The following is a 15,913-nucleotide window of genomic DNA, read 5'->3' on the forward strand; positions in this document are numbered from 1 at the left end:
AAAGCACCATGGATTAGATGATGTTGGGGAAGGGAAATAAAAAATTCTGTCTGGTTGGACAGAAAATGAAAAATCAAGTTCACTTCATTTATTCTTTAATTTATACAGGCAGCCACAGAGATTTATACAGCGATTTTCTACCTGCTAGTATAAAACAGCAATCTGTGCGTTAAAATGGCCACCTCAAAACTTGAGTTTGTTAGGCTCAATGACTCACATATTTTTTGAAAACACCAACAGAAAGACTGAATGTGGAAATTGGAAAATTAAAAAAGTACTTGTCCATACAAGGTAACAGGAAAGATAATTACATATTTAGCACTTGGACTCATTTGAACTGCTAGTTATTTTAGTCCATGCACTGTATTTTAGCTCTTTTGCCCTATTTTAGTTTGTACGATGTATTTTTATTCTACCAGCTATTTTGGACCAAGCATTGTTCCTAAAATGTTCAGATGATCCCTACTTTGTTCCATCTCAAATGGCGATCCTAGAACTACTAATTTAATTTACATTTATTGGCAGCAGCCTTACTTACAAAACTAAATTTATCATAAAAGACATGTAGATCCTAGGATTAATATAAAATTGAGTTTATCAGTAATGGGCTGACTTATACAACTTAATTCATAATTAAACAAACCTAAGACTGAAAGAAATTTGGTCCACTGGAAATCATAAAAAGTGTTTTATGATCTACAACTTGGAAGCCTAGTATACATTCTTTATTTTGCTATTGAGAGAATAAAGAAAACTTGGCACTTATTTCTAACAGCATTGGAAACTAAAGACTCAAGAATTCAAATGGTTTTCAATTCTGCCACTGATTTTCTTTTGAGGTATAAATTAATCTCTTCCTCTATGAAACTGAGCAAAGGGCAATTTAAAACATAACACAAATCTTGAGTTATAAACACTATATGAGTAGCAAGACACAAGTGAAAAATCCCTTTTGAATTCTACCTCAGTGATTCCTTCCCGTGTTTTTATGCTTTACGTTCCAACAGTTACCCAAGCAATTTACGGTCACTCTGTTGTAACGTCAAAGACTGCTTCAAAAGCAATCTTTCCTGTAAGCTGAAAAGGAGACATTTAGATGTGGCCAAGTGAACAGAATAATTTGATTTTTTTTTGTCAATCCTTGGTCAAATCTTCTCTTGGATAGATGTAGAAAATTATCTGACCTATGACTGTTAAAATGTCAGCCGTTCTGCCAACTGCCTTAATGGCAATTTCCCCAGCACTCGCAGTAAGTATGTGCATCCTTCCTTTTTTCAAGTTATAGTACTTTGGCAAGTAACTTAAACTAACAAGACTCTAAGTTTTGGCAATTTATTAGATCTACGCCTTTCTTCTGGTAACAGCAGCTGTGTCATAGTTCTCTTCTCTTTTTTGGAAGTGACAGGTAGACATCTTGTACAGAATGGATTCCAAACCCAGGTTTCTCAGTAAAGAGAAAATTTTCTTCATTTCTTAGAGGCTGTTCCCTTATCAACAAACAAGCTGTCATCTAAAATTGACTGCTCTTCTCACTTAGATAGCTAAAAGTGAAGAAATACTCAAAAGTGACTCTAACTTCAGCAGGGTAATAGTCAGGTAGAGATGATTCTTCAAATAGACTCTGACAACCAATTGCCTGGGTCTGGAAACTGTTCCTTGGAAAAGCAAAATTATTCCCTTCATGTGAAAAGGTAAGCCAAAGTTAATCATTTAGGATTTTAAAACATTTCTCACTTTACAAAATGTCTTCTAAGATCTATTCATTGGCCCCCAAACACTGTTCAGTAGATACAATTCATTTGTTTTTATTTTCTAAATGAGAAAACAAGTCTACGACAGTCAAGAAAGTTGTCTCCAGTCATTGAGGGAGTAAAACAGACCTCTGGCTCAACTCAAGGCTCAAGATTTATTCATCCATTCATTACTATTCATTACTATAATTAAGACCCTAAAATATATCAGGCCCTAACTAGGCACTGCAAAGATAATAAGTAAAATAGACACAACCTGCATCCTCCGGGAGCTTATAATCTAGTGGATGAATCAGACATAAATCGAAACAGTGACTCCTATAAATTACAACCTGTGAAAAAGACTTATCAAGGAAAGGGCAGGGTGTTCTGAGAGTGTGTTCTATGAAGACATGACCTGTCTAGGTTTTGGGGCTCATTACTTTAATGGAACCTTTAAAAAGCTGAATGAAAAGAATGTGGAAGAATGTGGAGTGTGAAAAAATAATAGCAGTCTGGGAAACAAAGAAAAACACAAAAGCAATGAGTGGGGACTAACTACACAAGATAGTGAGGCACAATATAGAGACATAAGGGGCCTTCCTGGTGGCGCAAGGGGTTAAGCACCGCACTATGAAGCAATCCACAGCCTCTGCAGCACGAGTTCGATCCCCAGCCGGCCAGAGAGAAACCCACATGGTGAAGCAGACCTCTCCTGTCTGCCCACTGCTCCCCTCAGCAGTCCCCTGTATTTCAGTAAGTCTGCCTGTTCTGTTCCCCACTCTGTCTCTGGTGAATCCTCTCACCCCTTTGCACCTCTGGCCTTTACCCCAGCTCCTGTATACATAAATAAATAAATCTTTAAAAAAAATAGAGAGAGACACAATATTTATAGCAGGAAACAACTGGTATTAAATCAAAAGACAGACTTATGGAACAGAAAGTAAGTCAAGAAATAAGCCCAGATGCATTGAGTATATGACTGATGGCATGGGTAGCCATCAAGGAATAAATAAAAGTTACAACTGTATCTCACATTGTGTATGAGGATAAAGTCTAAATGGGATAGGGATTTCAGTGTGAAAGCGTAAGCCAAAAAGAAAACACTGACAGAGAATATCTAATAGGACTCCAAATTCAGAAACCATAAAGAAAAACAGACAGGCTTGACTACCCAAACACAAAAAAATTTCTGGATGCCACAAAAAAAAAAAAAAAAACAGTTAGCAAAGTCATTACTATTACAGCTGACAAACTGAGGAAAAGGTATTCACAACTCCATCACAAAGAGCTAATGTCGTTAGCGAAAAAAAAAGATGAAAACCCCAAGAGAAAACAAAGGGTATACAGAAAAGAAATACAATTGATGCTTAAACATTTGAAAAACTGCTGAGCCTCATTCATAACCAAAGGAATACAATTAAAACTAAACTAAGTACTATTTTCACCCCCACAAACAGGGGAGATCCATCAGCTTTATAAAGACATCACAGAACTATCTTCTCAACCCCACTGTTTTTGAAGAGGTGGGTGGTGACACCTGTTAATTGTTCACCTACAAACTGTCATTTTTCTCAGGCCACTTAAGATTTTCCCCTGTATGTTAGCCTTCAGTATTTTGACTATGATGTGCCCTGTTTATTTTTCCCTTGTATTTATCTCCATGGGGTTTGTTGAGATTCTTGAATCCACAAGATTTTGTCTTTCACCATATTAGTGCATTATTTCATCACACATGTTCCTGCTTTCCTCCTCTCCTTTTCTCCTCCAAGGACTCCATTTATGTGTATATCAGGTGTTTTGATTTTGTCCCATGATTCCTTGAAATTCTATATCCCCTTCTTCCAAATGTCAACTCCTATCCAGCATTTGCCTCCTTTTGCTCATTCTCCAGTTCCTTCGGGCACATGGTTTTGTATTTTGTGCAGAGCTTATAGCTGCAGTTTATGGAAGGCTTAGTCCAACAAGAGTTACCTGACCATATTATGCAAAGTAGACTTGACTAAGATATACAAGTATGTTTATACACCGTTGACAATACTGCGGGAAAACACAACTCTCACACATTGCTGATGGGTTAATAAACTGGTAGAGGGCCTCCCCGGTGGCGCAGCGCTGGGTTGCGAAGCTGCCTTCAGCCTCTGCAGCGCTGGTTCAATCCCCGGCTGCTCCCCGGCCACCGGAGGAGGGTCCTGCATGGCGCGCAGACCTCTCCTGCCGCCAGCTGCTCCCCTCAGCAGTGTACTTCGGTCCTTCTGCCTGCTCTGCTCCCCGCTCTGGCTCTGGTGAATTCTCTCACCCTCCCGTGCTTCTGACTGTACCCAGTGCTTGTATAAATAAATAAATAAATAAATAAATAAATAAATAAATAAATAAATAAATAAATAAATCTTTTTTAAAAAGTACTTTTAAAAAATAAATAAAATAAACTGGTAGAAACTTTATGGAGGGCACTTTGGGGATAAAATTATAGACACATATAATCTTTGATCTAGCAATTACACTCACTTCTTTAAATTAAGTTATTTAACTTAATTTAACTTAATTTAAAATGTGCATAACACCATGTATAAGATCACAGTATTATTTGTAGTAGCAAAAGATTTAAAGTAACTGTGTCTAATAATAGAGTTGATATTAAACACTGTTTCAGTTATACAAGGTAATAATAAACATTTTTTCTTAAAAAATGGAGTTCTCTGTGTTCTTACAGAAATAAATGTATATTAAGTCAAAAACAAGGTGTAAAAGAGTGTAAAATACATGATATGATTTCCATAAAAATATATCTCTGTATGTGTGCAGATATATACAGACTCATATACACACACTTATGTTTGCTTATATGTTCATAAAGAAACTGAAAAACTATGCTGGAAAACACCTATACTCATGCTTATGTGGGATGGCAAAGGGGAAAAAAAGGAAATAGGACAATGATGGGAGGAAGATTTTTCATCATATATCTTTAAAAATTTTTTATTTTTGAATAATGTGTACATATTATACACCCAAACATTTTTAAAAAGGGATTTGAAATTTAAAATGAAAAGCATATATGTAATGAGATGTTCATAATTCATGCATTCAGTCATTCATCCTTTCAACAAACACTGAACACCAGTTGTGCCAACTACCATGTTAGGTAATGAAAATCTTGAGACAAAAAATGACAGTCTCTGTCCTTACTGAGTTTAAAGTCTACTTTGACTATCAAACAAATTAGTACAATGTGGTGCTCTGACAGATATTCACAGGATACTCTGGAAGTAACTTAGTTAGGACTCTTACTTTCAGGTGACAGAATTACAATTCAAACTAACCTGAACAAATAAAATATAATTTATTAAAAAGATATGTGGTGTTTCACAGAATCTAAAATTAAAAATGCAACTGGCCTTAGTTCAAAGGACTCTCAGAATTTTGTCTCTTATCTGTGCTCTCTCTACACTTCATCTTACTTTCTATTTACCACTTCCTGATTCTTTTGACTAGATATAAGGAAGAAAAAAAAAACTCTCAGATTTACAAGTGACAGACCAGTTACTCCTAGAATCCACTCTCACTCTCTCAGTACTAACTCCAACTTCCCAGGCAAGAATTCTGCTTGACTTACATGCCTCCTGATCTGATCAAAATAATTTCCACGGTTCCTTGTAAGAAATAACAGTGGTAGCATAAATGCATTAAAAATTATTGAAAAACTAGCAAACACTTTGGGGAATTCAGATTGAATTATTCATACATTTCCCAAAAGCCATAAAAAAAAAAATGATGGTTTTCTTACAGAACACTTCAAATACAGGTCTTCAGTTTTCCTTTTACTACAATGGAGGGAAGACTTCAGAAACTGAGTCAGCTTGTCCTCTGAAGACACATGCGGATCCCCTTCAGTCTGAGAAAACTGTGCAATGGGTGCTCCCTATACCTAAATACCATCAGGAAAGTGGGGTAAAGCACCCAAGACTTCAAAACAACAAATGGCCTCACAAATATAAGTAGGTGGCACAAGTCCAGACTTTCTTCACATCCTATTCCATAAAGTGTAGGCAAAGAAAATAGAAAGGATTTCCGTAAAACAAGGTCTTTTCCACTTGATGCATCCTGCTGCGAAAGAAACTTGAACCTTTTACTGAAATGCCTTTTATTTTAAAAACAGCAATAAAGTTCCTTTGAAATGTCAGTAAGATTATTGTCTTGATGTATCATTTAGGTCTACGTACAAATAAATACACACCACTTTCTGTGAACAAAGTAAAAAACCCAAGATACAAACCACCATGAGCAATAATCCTAAGTACTGTTCCTACTTAGATACAGGTCAAAACTCAATGTAACCAAATCCATTACAAAAACCAATGAAAAAGTGAGCCCCTGTCATGGGTTCATTTATTTTAAATAATGTCTAACTCATAAAAGTTGTGTGTGGTCAAAAACAAATAAATCTGGTGAGTTCCTAGAGTGTGCGGGAATTCATTTGACTGCCACACGGCACCTTTCCAAAGGTGCAACCACAGGTGTGTCCCGATCTACAAGTGAAATCTGACCAGATTCGTGGAAATGAGCATGGGACCCTACTGTCTCTTCCAGATAATAGCTGGATTGTTTTGTCCTTCAAATAAAGTGTAAGTCTCCTGTTTTTACTTCCTCTTCTCCACCTCCCTCCTGATACCCTGAAATCTGTTCTCCCCTCATCAGAACTCCAACAAAACTGCTCCTAAAAAATAAACACCGTTCTTTTTCTTAAAAAGTAACTTTCCCTCCACCTTGCTTTTGTCCTTTGTCTGTACCTTGGTGATACCAGCTTCTACTGGTCCACATACAGAACTTTATAAGAAATAGAAATTCAAGAGGTAATACAGGAACAACCACTGAGCCAGAATTTCTTGGACACCTACTATAATAACTTACATCACGTATGTATGAAAGATAATACTACTTTCTAGCTCGGTTTGCTTAATTTTGTTTACTTCCCACACAGGTGATCTAATTTAATCTTTGTGTCATGTCTGGGTGAGAGTAGTCATCTCCAGCAAAGTGAGAAACCTTTGGTCAAACCCAACACAAACACAAAAACTAATGACAGAATGAGAATCCACAATTCCTGCCTCCCAGGTCACTCCCTCTCCAATACATTTCCAGCTGTCCTCAAGCAGCTTACACTCTTCTGTTAAAGCAATCAAACAAGGAGGTCAGTGGGCTGAGGTGGCTCCAGTGCCTCAGCCAGGTGATGGACTAAGCTAAAGTGAACAAGTATCAATGCCACAAGATTAAGACAACCAATCACAAATAGTCAATTTGGCTTTTCCAAATAATACAACCATTTGAGCTACACCCAGCCAAATAATTTTCTTGTTTTGTTTCCTATATACTCCATAAAAACCTTGCCCCTAGCTCTTGTTAGTAGAAAGCACCTAACCACTTCAAATAAATGTTTGCCCAGATAAACAATCTGAATTTCAACATGCCTCAGCTTATCTTTTAATGCTGCCCCAGCACTTCCCCTTCAAGTGTAAGATCACAAGATGAGCTGACAGGAGCAAAAGCCATTAACTCAGTGAGGAGCTATCACAAAATGGCTTCTTTATTTTCTGTAAGATAGTTTCAGATGTTGCCAGAGCTTAGTTTATAAGCCATGGATTCATAAAATACTACTGGGATTTGAGGTCAAACACACACACACACACACACACACACACCCCTCCCCAAAGGTAACTGCTTCACATTCTCCATTATATAAGCATATAACACTACTATGAAAATACCCACAAAAAGAAAACATATGTTGTGAAAAAATTCCATTTTATCTCACAGATCACCCACTGGTGATCTTTAATATGTAAAATACGTGGTTGAAGAACATCTCAAAACATTCAATGCATATCAGGGGGGAAAAAAGCCTATGATCAAAATCGTAGGTATGGTAAACTAACTTTGAGTTCTGGGAATTAAAACAAAAGCAAAAGAAAAATTCACAAATTTCCTTACAGCGCTTTGCTATAATTAACAAACACTGATCCTTCAGATACAACAGAGTTATGCAGGAAATGTTACCATGTGAAATGAGATTTTAAGCTTTACCCATTGAGAAAACTTACAATGTACTTTTATTTCAATATGTTGTATCAAAATACACACAGCTTTAATGCCTACTTTGTGGGATTCATCAAAATTAAAATTCTAATCTTAGAAATAAATCTGTTTGGGGGGGCCTCCCTGGTGGCTCAGGCGGTTGAGCGCAGTCCTGTGAAGCTGTCTGCAGCCTCTGCAGCATGGGTTTGATTCTGGCCGGCCGGCAAGAATCCCACATAGCGCAGCAGACCACTCCTGTCTGGAACGCTGCTCCCCTCAGCAGTATATTTCCATCAGTCTGCCTCTTCTGCTCCCCACTCTGTCTCTGGTGAATCCTCTCACTCTCCCACACATCTGGCCTGTACCCCAGTTCTTGTATGCATAAATAAAATAAATCTTAAAAAAAGGAAAAAAAATAACTGTTCAAAGGGGTAGCAGGAGGCAGATTTCTAGGGTGACAGGATGGTTCTGTATCTTGATTATAGTGGTGGTTACTGCAATCATGCATGTGATAAAATGGCAAAGAACAATACACATACATTACATCAACGTCCATTTCTTATTCCCATAATGGACTGTGATTCATAAAATGGAACTTCTAGGGGAAACTGGGAGAAGGATATATAAGATCTTTCAGTAGTATTTTGTAACTTCCTATGAATCTTTAACTGTTTCAAACTAAAATGTTTTAAAAAATAATTATACCTTAAAAAATTCTGATCATGAAGGCACATAATAAGTGTGGCTCATTACAAACATACAAGCTTGTAACCCAATGTACCACTATTTTCTACTGATTAAAAAAAAACAACTCAGTGTTTAATAATTTCAAAACTAACATAGACACTTAATGTCCATATCATTAATAGAAAAGACACTCTACAGAATGGGAGAAAATATTTGTACACCATACATATGACAAGTGACTAATATCCACAAAGAATTCATCCAACTCAACAAAAAGAAAACAAACAAAAAAAAATTCAAAAATGGATAGAAGAGCTAAAGATACTTCTCCAAAGAAGTCAGACAGATGACCAACAAGCTGATGAAAAAATGCCAAACAAACATCAACTATCCAAAGAGAAATGCAAATCAAAACCTAAATGAGATACAGTTGCAAGCCTGTGAGAATGGCCGATATAAAAGAATGGAATCAACAAAAGTTGATGGGGTTGTGGTGACAAAGGAATTCTCATCTACTGTTGTGGGAAAAGAAGTTGGTGCAGCCTCTGTGGAAAATGGCATAGAAATTTCTTAAGAAGATAAAAATGGAATACTATTCAGTGACAAAATGAAATGAAGTGCTGGTGGTGTATGCTACAATGTGAATGAACTGCTAACACAGCATGCTAAGTGACAAAAGCCAGTCACAAGAGATCACATATTGTCAGATCCATTACACAATACGTTCAGAAAACAAAACTTAAGAAAATGCTCTATACTGCTTATCAGCAGGAAAATACAAATCTGGGGAGATTTCACCTCACACTGGTTAAAACAGTTATTATCAAAAAGTCAAGTAACGATAAATGTTGGTGAGAATGTGGAAAAAAACAAAAACTCATCCACTCAACGTAAACTGGTGAGGCCATTGTGGAAACCAGAACCGCATATGATCCAGTAATCCCACTTCTGAGTATTTACCCAAAGAATATGAAGACACTAACATGGAAACACATATTCACCTCTACATTCGTTGCAGCACGATTCTCAATAACCAAGATATGGAAACAACCCGCGTGCCCAACAACAGAGGACAGGCAAAGAATATGCTGTAACATGCACAATGGAATACTACTCAGCCATAAAGATGAAGTCTTGCCATCTGTGACAACTAGGCTAGACCCTGAGGGCATCAAGCTAAGAGAAATAAGTCAGAAAGAGAAAGATAAATGCTGTATGATCTCACTTATTTGTGAAACCAAAGAAAACAAACACAAAAACAAACCTTTAGAACAGAGGAATGAATGGTAAGACAGACCCAACTTGTTGATGTAGATCAGGTGTGACTGGACATTCGGTGGTGGGCATGGTAAAGAAATCGTAATCCTGGTACCGATACAGTGTTGTAAACTACTGTTACCTTTATGAAAATAAATATATGGGGCCTCCCTGGTGGTGCAAGGGTTTAGGACACAACCTATGAAGCAATCCACAGCCTCTGCAGAGCGAGTTTGATCCCTGGCCAGGGAGATACCCACATGGTACAGAAGACCTCTCCTAACTCACCCACTGCTCCCCTCAGCAGTTATTTCAGTCAGTCTGCCTGTTCTGCTCCCCACTCTGTCTCTAGTGAATCCTCTCACCCCACCCCCGCACCTCTGGCCTGTACCCCAGTTCTTGTATGCATAAATAAATAATTTTTTAAAAAAGAAAAAATAAATATATGAATATATATATTTTAAAAATAGTTGTTTTTAAAAAAACTATATAGACAGAAAGTAGCTCAGTGGTTGCCTGGAGTGGGAGGTAGGAATATGATTAACTGTAAATGGGCATGAGGGATCTTACTGAGGTGACAAAACTATTCTAAACTGGACTGTGGTGGTGATTGCTCAATGTGGCAAATTTATTAAAAATCATTAAACTATACATTTACAGGAGGTGAATTTTGGCATGTCAACTATAACTCCAAATGTTGCTTAAAAATTGGGGATGATAACACGGGTATTGCTGAGAATGTGAATGTATGAGGAAAATCTTTACAGAGGAGAATAGTAGCCATGCAAATATTGAGGGGAAATATGCCAGACAACAGGAGAGCTTATACAAAGACCCTGGGCAGGACCAATACCTGGTGTGGCTGCCGTACAGCACAGGTGCCAGTGTGGCTGCAGCTGAGTATTTTCAGACAGGAAGGCAGGAGATGAAGTGAAAGAAATAACGGTAGAGAGAGGTTAGATGGCGGAGCTGGTACTCATGTAGAGCCTTTTTATGCCTCTGGAAGGATTCTGACTTTTACTATGAGAGAAAAAGAGGAGTATGCAGGAGTCCTGGGCAGAGCTCGCGAGACAGGACCTGACTTCATTTTAAAAGGACCATACAATGTGAGGAAATTATACAATGAACTTATGAAGGGTTCCAGAGAAGTTAGCTCCCTCCAGAGTTACTGAACTCTGTTATCTGACTGGGATATTGGAGATGTGCTACACTGAGAAATAGGCAGAACTGGTGTGGTCCCAAAACGTGGCCCATGAGCTAGCTGCACCACAAGCTTCATGCAGACTTTTTACATGCAGGTCCTCAGGGCCTTCTCAATTCCTGGGGTGGGGGAGGTGAGACTCCAAATTTTCCATTGTCCCACATGAAAACCTTTGAGAACACAACGAACCAGAAAAACACACAAACCTCAAACTCAAACTCAAAATTATGAAAAAGTATTCAGCCAACCCTAAGCCATGTTAACTCAGGAAATGAGCAGAGTTTATTAAAAATGCACATCTCAACTGATTATTTTATTACAGATGAAGTGGCTTTTCCCCCTTTTCCAAAAAACCTTACCCAGTTGTTTTTTTTCCCAGCATAAATTTCCATGTTCTCTCCATACTGTGGCTCTTCCAGTAGCGTCTGATATTCAAACATGAGGCGTGAGCTCTCACGGAGGCGGCTACATTGAAACTGATGATACTGTTGCACAAGTTCCTTCACCACAAGTAAGAGACATTCAGGATTTGCAGGATTCCAGGAGGCCAGGTTCTGCAGAAGGCAAAAAACAAAGGCCACTAAAAAATGAATGTTCACATTAGGTGATGGAAACCTAAGAGGGACTATTCTTAATCAGCAATAAAGTCACAGCTAAAATTGGAAGGGTCTTTTGGGCTTGGTGATTTCTCCTGCCGTCTAAAAATCCTTGGAGAAAATCAAGGAGGAATTCCATCATGAGTAGGCAGAAACAGCAAAGCGTAAAGTAGCATAGTAATAAAACATGAAATCTAAATATACTAGAAGACCATAATTTCAGCCCTGGAAGACTGAATTTGTTTCTTATGCTTTTACAATTTTGATTGTCTTCAATCTGCACCTAATTTCAGCGTTGTATGTTAACGTCATTCAACTCAGACCCACAGACCATCTGCATCTATAATACCAGATATAAATAAACACTCTGTAAACACTGGAGTCCCACAGAAATATAAGCACAATCGGTGATGTTTTCAGCCTGAAAAAGACAGGGAAAGAGTAAAGACAAAGGAAGACACAATTATGAAAGGCTTGGTTGCGAGAAAAAGAGGTGGACATGGTTGTGATGGCTTCTGACCCAAAAAGGAGCCGGGAATGGGGGGTGATCTGATTACAGATAAGCAGTTTTAAGTTCATGTTCACTCATTCCACAAGTACTTAGCAAATGCCTGTTATGTACGAGCCACTGTTCTAGGCGATGACAAGAACAAGCCAAGTCCTTACTCTCAAAGCAGCTTACATTTTGGTGGACCAAAGGAAATGATAAACAAGCAATGAAATAGATCGTGTGATAATAAATGCTGCGGAGAACACCACACGCACCCTAGGCACCTGGTGAAGGAAGGGTTCCAAGGAGAAAGAAGTGCTCACCTGTGTCACATGGCATTTCTAAGATGGGCAGGACACACCTGAGAACTGACTGCTGGGAATAGTGACGCGCAGGAAATAGTGCCTCAACAAGGGCTGTTGGGTGAAATAGAAGCGCTTTTGTCAAGGCTTGAAGAGAGAATCGAACTAAAGAAAGTGCAGATAGCTAGTACAAACAACTCACATGATAATGAGAGGGGGGTGTGGGAAAGTTAAGGGAAAGTTCTAGGGTGTGGGGTTAAGGGAAAGTTCTGTTCAGATGTGATAGCCTGATGGCATGTCCCTGTAGAAAGGTGGGGGTTGGGGGCTAAATGACAATATCAGGAGAGAAAATAACAAGTAGGTAAATAGAGATGGGATCTCCAAGAGGGCTGCATTAGAAATGAGAGACTCCATCCAGTGTAGGATAAATAAGTTAAAAATCAGGCCTTTTTATGCCCTCCTGCCACTAGCCTCTGGCGGCACCTGCAGTCTTCCACGCCGCACATGATTATGGACACCTGGGCCCAAGAGCACGCGTGTGCGCATACGTAAATGTGGACACCTGTGCCAAGAGGGTCAGGCTCAAAGAGCAACCTCACTGAGGAGCAGGAGGGGGAACTCAAGTTGCTGTCTCCCTGCAGGCTGGTTTCCCTTGATTCAGAATTAATAAACCTATAAAAATCCATCGAATGCTGCAAAATTCTCTTTTTGTCTGCAAGAACCAAAAATGAAGCTACCTGGCCTGTGGGGGTTGCACACACTCAGGGATAGGAAGAAAGGGTACAAAGAGAGGGTACAAAATGAGTACAAGTGAGGAAGAATTGAGAGGATAGTCGAAGTTTAAAAACAGGCGAAACACTCATTAGAAGAGTCATTCAGAAAAAATAAATGGACGAGGGAAAATGCGGTACAGATTCCAGACAGCACGAAGAACCCCACTGAGGTTAGAAGTGTGATTTTTAAGTGAGACCAACAAGCATAAGTTCTCCTACCTGGGTGCAAATGCGGAGTAGAAGGCTTTGGATTCAATGCTTGGGGTTTTGCCAGACAAGCACAACAGGAAAAGACAGAGGGGCAAGAGATCTTAGAGGGTTTGCACTGCAAAGATTGTAATTTTGGACCGTGGAATGGAAGCCAGGAAAAAGTCAAGTAACTGCACAAGGAAAGTGAGAGTCATGGAGAGGTGATAGGACACGCACTGTGGGTCTTGGTAAGCTGGAGCGAGTTGGAGTTGCGACACTAATAATGAAATGGAAAGACAGCAGGTGTGGTCACAGGATAGGATGGCTGCAGCTGAGATGATGGAGGTGATCGGTAACTGTACTGACAAGGTTTGGGTACCATTAAGAGTGCCTGGCAGAGGCAGAGTGAAGGATGAGATCACTGGAGGAAAGGAAGTCAGGGACTGAGAGGCCAGGGTTTGGGGAGGATCTGTCATATGAATGCTAAACCACCTGGAATCATGACAACAGCAATAACACTGAAAGAGTAACAAGGACCCACGCTAAATTGTCAAGAAAAGAGGTTCTCTAGTTAACAACAACAAGGAGGGGGGCGGTGGGCCTGATGGGTCTGATGGCATGAGTTTCAAAGCTGGCAATGGAGGGGTGGGGGATTTAGGAAAAAGGGAATGACAATTTCCTTGGCCGCAGCACTGAAAAGCAAGAACACCAGGCAGCTCCCACACCTCCAGGCAGGAGCAGCGTAAGAGGGATGAGAGGGAAATTAGCCACAATGTGAAAACACTGAAGGGAAAAACACTCTCAGAGCAGAGGGTCAGGCTTCAGAGCAGTAATAAGCAATCCTCACAGTGAAGTCAGCGGGAGAGGCTTACAAATATACCTCTCATCTCCAGATTCTGCTTTCAATGAATTAACTGAGGCATGTCTTGGGGTTGCATGGATTTTTACTAAAGTTCCCAGGTGATTCTAATGTGCAACAAAGGTTAAAAATCACCGACTTGGAGGGAAAAGGGATAAAGTAGAGGTTAAGGATTTTACTCAGACCATGTTAATACCCCAAAACACCCAATCTCTAGAAATCTAGAAATTTACCATATAAAGGAAACATCAAAACACTACAAATGTTCAAAAGGCAACAATTACATAGCTTGCTAAATGCTACATAAATTCTCAGAACTTTCCATGTGCTCAAGTTAATCCTTATGGCAATCTTATAAGTTATATTATTATGCCATCTTAGAAATAAGAAAATTGAGGCAAAAAGCATTTCAGCATTATATGCAAGGTCGCTAGACTATTAAATAATAAAACTAGATTTCACACTTAGCAATTTGGCTCCAAGTCCCTGTACACAAGACATTTTGGTCTCAAGAACCTTTTATACAATTAAAAATCTTGTAGCCCTCAAAGAGCTTCTGTATGAGTGTATATATTACATTAACTATATGAAAAGTGAAACTAATATTTAAATATTTATTAATTCATTCATTTAAAATAACAAACCTACTACCTGTTAACATGAAAACATCTCTAATGAAATAACTATTTTCAAAAATAAATAGTGAAAAGCATGGCATTGTTTTATTATTCTTGCAAATCTCTTCAATATCTGCTTGTGTATTCAATATTGCAGTATGTTGTCTTAGCTTAAATATATGAAGAAAATCGTCTCACTCAAATATGTACATTAAAAAGGGAATATTTTAATAGCTTTTCAAATCATTCTGGATATTCTCTTTGATATTATACCAAAACTCAACAAGGGGTAGTTTCTTAAAGGACAGCTGCAATGTGGAATCTGATTTATTTATAAATATTTCACACTCTCACATTAAATTCCATGTGCTTATCTGCACCCGGATAATTTCACTCATATGTAACTTTGAACCAACATACATTAGTCCTGTAAAAAAAAAAAAATGCTGATTTACTGAGTTATGCAGATCTTCTAAATACCAACACATTTCATTTGTTATATCAAAATACATCACATTCGTTAATATCATGAGCAATCTCACCTGAAAGTCTTCTGTCAAAAGGAAACAAACAAAAAAAGAAAACAAAAGGTAAATAAATATATCCTTCAAGAGGATAATAATTACTTTGCTCTACTGAGTAGGTTCATTTAGTCCCTGTAAATTACTAACTGATCTTTTATTTATAGGAAAGACAGGTCTAAAAGGATATACAAGTGAAGACTTGAGGTACAAAGGAAAGCGTTTCAGCAGAAAAAGAGCATAAAGTCTTTGCTGGCAAACTTCTTGATCACAAGTCCTGAAAATGCCTTTTGAACTACTCAAGATCACATACAAATACCAATAGGAATAACAACACAGTTTAAAACTTAAAATGAGCATTATATAGATCGCTATGCATTTCCTTCAGAGATCATTGTTAAATATTAATAAATAGGAAAAGTACACAACAGTCCATATCTTGATCAAGTATTCCTTTCAAGTCCTAGTTTGAGTGCACAAGCGCGCACACACACACACTTTGTGTCTCAATTAATATTTTTTTTAATTCCATTATTTCTTTTAGCTGGCAAACATCTTACCAATATGATTTCAGTGATTCACCCTAATTGTTAAATGCACAGTAAAGACAAACCAACCA

At 38.3% G+C, this 15,913-nt stretch overlaps 1 protein-coding gene across 4 annotated transcripts in view; it reads right to left on the bottom strand.

Moving 5' to 3' along the window:
* The window catches only part of BABAM2 (BRISC and BRCA1 A complex member 2), a 368,631-nt gene that overhangs the window by 244,755 nt on the left and 107,963 nt on the right, over positions 1-15,913 (bottom strand). For all 4 annotated transcript variants that reach the window (XM_054701249.1, XM_054701248.1, XM_037528303.2 and 1 more), the window contains one exon: positions 11,307-11,501. In XM_054701249.1, the coding sequence (XP_054557224.1) occupies positions 11,307-11,501 (195 nt within the window). The remainder of the gene's footprint in view (positions 1-11,306; positions 11,502-15,913) is intronic.

This window comes from Talpa occidentalis, unplaced genomic scaffold (assembly GCF_014898055.3).
Source record: "Talpa occidentalis isolate TD23 unplaced genomic scaffold, MPIMG_talOcc4v2.1 talOcc4.5, whole genome shotgun sequence".
Lineage (NCBI taxonomy): Eukaryota > Metazoa > Chordata > Mammalia > Eulipotyphla > Talpidae > Talpa > Talpa occidentalis.